This window comes from Grammomys surdaster, unplaced genomic scaffold (assembly GCF_004785775.1).
Source record: "Grammomys surdaster isolate TR1022 unplaced genomic scaffold, NIH_TR_1.0 125704, whole genome shotgun sequence".
NCBI lineage: Eukaryota > Metazoa > Chordata > Mammalia > Rodentia > Muridae > Grammomys > Grammomys surdaster.
Window position 1 is genome coordinate 1,194,434 of NW_021620539.1, and position 3,878 is coordinate 1,198,311.

Here is a 3,878-nt window from a genome sequence, read left to right on the forward strand (position 1 = left end):
CCATTTGCTCCTCAAAAATTTATTTACTATAGAAAAGGTTACTATTGTTTTCAATATAACCAAATATATGTTTTGTAAGAGTTGTACTTGGTGAACCTGGGAAAGAGAACCTGCTGACCCAAGAGAAAACTGACCATGGAAAAAGCTGTTGGGCTTGATGAGCCGAGCTCAGCTGCACTGAGGGAGAAGTGATGGTTCCAGACAGAGATGATTGAAATTCTTCACTGATGGTTCTCCTGTTAGCAAGTCCATGTCCTGAGGATGAGAGAGCTATGTTTGGTGGAGTGTGTTTTGACTACTCCTCATGACAACATTTTGACTGACAGAATTGCTTTGAGACCCTTGAAGATCAGAGTACAGAAGAGGCAGCGTGTTTCTCTACTGGTAAAAGAAGGTAAGCTTAGATAATGTGGGAGGCTGACAGAGTTAAGAGTTAGCGAGAGTTAAGGTAGAGCTGTGAGGTGGGTCATGACTGAGGTCCTAGGGAAATTCTGGGTACTAGGTAGCAAAGGCAACTTTGAATCTTGAGGGCTAGGATGTAGCTGAGTGGCAGGACACTTGCCTGGCATAGGATCATTTCCCAGCACCACCTAAAACAACAAAATCAGTCACCAGGCGCCCAAAGGAAAAAGCTGTAGAGCTCAGGAAATCTATCTGGTACTAAGACCATGTTTGTGTCTACAGGGTACAGGATCTTGGGGACATTTGGACTATATGTAATGATTTTTAATATTTTATTTCATGCATTTTTATGTATATGAGCACTCCTGTCTTCATGCACATCAGAAGGGGAAATCAGATCCCATTACAGATGGTTGTGAGCCACCATATGGTTGCTGGGAATTTAACTCAGAATCTCTAGAAGAGCAGCCAGTGCTTTTAACTGCTCAGCCATCTCTCCAGCCCCCATATGTAAATGATTTTGTCAGTGTTTATCCAACCTTTTTCCTGTCTTCATTCAAGACTACCCTGATTCTAGAAAGACTCTAGTTCAAGTGCTGAGGATCATTCCCAGAACCTCAAGTATGTCAAATAAATGCACTCAGCTTTTCTTACAGGTAAGCTAGACAGGCAAGACATCCATTTTTTTGGGCTTTCAGGCCCTGGGACCCTAATCCCAGTACTCACCTCTGAAAAACAGACCAAAGACATACCAAACTAGAGCCAGGAATTGGCATCTGAATTCTTCATCCAACATTTAATTGCTTGAGGTAGGTACATCACAGATCGAGGCCTGTCTGCTTTTCAGAGCTAATTACATGACAGGGGTACACAAGAGAAACCCTATCTTGGACCCTCCTTCCCCCCTAACCCCCGAAAAGATAATCTTGGACCCTCCTTCCCCCCAAAAAAGATAGTTTTATAACACCTACTTCATGGTATAGACTGGTGATTCATAAGTACAGAGATGAATACGCAACTTCAGTCCTTTTGACAGATCAGCAAATAGGCAATTACACCAATGCAGTAAGTGCTGATGGAAAGTTTATTTAAGGCACTTTTCCAAACCTGATCTGTAGAGAGAGGTTCCAGAATCAACTCCCTAAATACTATTAATATATCCTTATGAAAGTTTGTAGTCATTTATTTAGTTACACCGTGGAAGTGACTGTAAAGCACAACTGAGCTGTATATCAAGTATACTTTAGAAGAGGAAAAAGTAGGTGAAGGTGTCTGCAAAGACATAATTGGTAATGACCAATTACTAAGTTACACAAATCGATTGGGAATATTTTACCTTGGTAGACATGTTTTTGGTTTTGTCTTGGTGTTTTTTTTTTTAATGTGTGTGTACAGGAGTCCAGCTGGAGTACAGGCACTTGTGAGATGCCTGATATAGGCGATGAATATAACCATGACGTGTAGTTTTCAACTGGTCTTGTGTACCGCTGGTGGCCTAGAATAAGGCCAAATCAGGTCTTGATCTTGCACCACTTCCGAAAAGCTGAAATTAACAGGCATGTGCCGCTTCATCCAGTGAGAGGGCAGTCCAATAGAAACTAGACTTCGAAGCACATTAGCAGAAAGTGAAATAACAGTGTCAGTTATTGCATGATAATTCTAGATCTTTTGCTCTCCTCAGAGTAGTAAGCATACGGATACTTGTAGTGGAATCCACGTTATGGGAAAAGTGCCCACAGCTAATATTTCAAAAAAAGTTTTCAGATCTTGAACCCTTCCGAGTGCGCCCTAATGTTTAGGAAAACGGTGGACTCTACTCCGCCCAAGAAGCTTCTACGGCCCACCAGGGTGGATGGGCGTGGCCTAAAAGCATTTTATCTGTTTCTTTCCCCTCGGCGCTGGCACTGAATAAAGTGCTGTCCCCTTCTGTGTGGCTTTCTGCATCTTAAACGACTCATCTCACTTAAGTCCCTGAGCACTTCAAACTGAGCAGGCCCAGAAAACCGGTGCGCAAGCACCTCACTTAGACGAGACCTCCGCCAACTCACGTCCGGGGGCCCGACTGACCCCCAACCCTGCGCTACCGGAAGAGCTTTCAGCCGGAGTTTCGCGGTCCTGCCTCTCGACTTTTGCGCGACTAGGGGCGGGACTTCCGATCTCTTGTTTCCGAGAGCTCCCGGAAGTGAGCGGCTGGGGACCGGATGTGAGGTTCAGTGTCCCCGACGAATCGCCGGTGAGGTGTGCAGGTCACCCTCTCCCACGGTGCCCGCCGACCCCTGGGTGTTTGTCTCTCAGCGGGTAGGAGGGCACCATGGGGACGCCGCCACCCGCGCCCCGCAGCCTCCTTTGCGGAGCCTGGGGTCCTTTTCCCCGAGTCTTTGCTGCCGGTGCCGTGGCTGCGGATTCTCAAGGTTTTGTGGAGGATCAGGAACTGCGTTCAAATGTCTCAGACCCCGGTTTCCCGGAATCCGGATGGGACCGACTCCGTCAGCTGTTTACCAAAGAGTAAAAATGCCTCGGGTGTGTGGGGAGGGTTTCTCGGGGGACGCCCGCAGCCTGTGCGAGCCCCAGCGTGCGGTCCCAGGGAAGCTGCAAGTTCTCTCTGCCCTTCTATCCAGCCTGGTTGACACGCAGCCTTTTGAGTCAGACTCATTCAGTCACACTCTTAAAACAGTATCGTTCTAGTGAAACCAATACCCTAGTTTTACATATTAGAAAAATTGGACTAATACGATTATTGTCATGTAATATCACTGGAAGCTATATTTGTTTAGAAGTCTACACTAATACTGGGTTGTTGTTGGTTTTTTTTTTTTTCGTATTTCATTTGGTCCCAAACTTTGATCTTTCTTGGCCAGTAATGGCTCTGTATACTTCAAAAGCGAGAAGAACAGAGAGAATTGTCAATTTATTATTATTACTATTATTTTGCACAAGAAAAACAATAGTGACAAGTGTTCTCCGCACCTTCCGTTCTCTCTGCCCCCTTGTTCCCATCTCCATTTTTAAGAATTATGTGTATATATGGGTCTGCATTTGGGTATGGGCACGTGAGTGCAGATGCCCTCCGGCCAGAGGTGTCAAGATTCCCCTGGGTCTGGAGTTACCTGCAGTTGCAAGTCAGCTGACAGCTGGATCTGGAGTTACCTGCAGTTGCAAGTCAGCTGACAGGGGTTCTGAGAACTACCTCCGTTGCAAAACGAATACAGGATCTTAATTGCCAAGCCATCTCTCTAGTAGCCCAAGTCTCCCTTTTGAGACAGAGTTTTGCTGTACATGTAGACCAACCTGGCCTGAAACTCAAAGCAACAATCCATTTTCAGCCTCCTAGATTCCGTGATTAGAGCCTGGACTTCTGGGCCCAGCCTCTCTCTTGTGCCCAGCTGAGGGTCGGTCATGCATGAAGGCCTCATCTGTCACAGATGCCACATGGCCAGTTCTATCTCCCTTTGTAGAAGATACTAAAATAAACTATG

General features: G+C 45.9%; 1 protein-coding gene across 1 annotated transcript in view; it reads left to right on the plus strand.

Moving 5' to 3' along the window:
• Positions 1–2,617: 2,617 nt before the first annotated feature.
• Positions 2,618–3,878, plus strand: part of Timmdc1 (translocase of inner mitochondrial membrane domain containing 1) — a 28,878-nt gene continuing 27,617 nt past the window's right edge. The window contains exon 1 of the mRNA XM_028788179.1: positions 2,618–2,907. Coding sequence (XP_028644012.1) covers positions 2,714–2,907 — 194 coding nt within the window. The 5' untranslated portion in view covers positions 2,618–2,713. The remainder of the gene's footprint in view (positions 2,908–3,878) is intronic.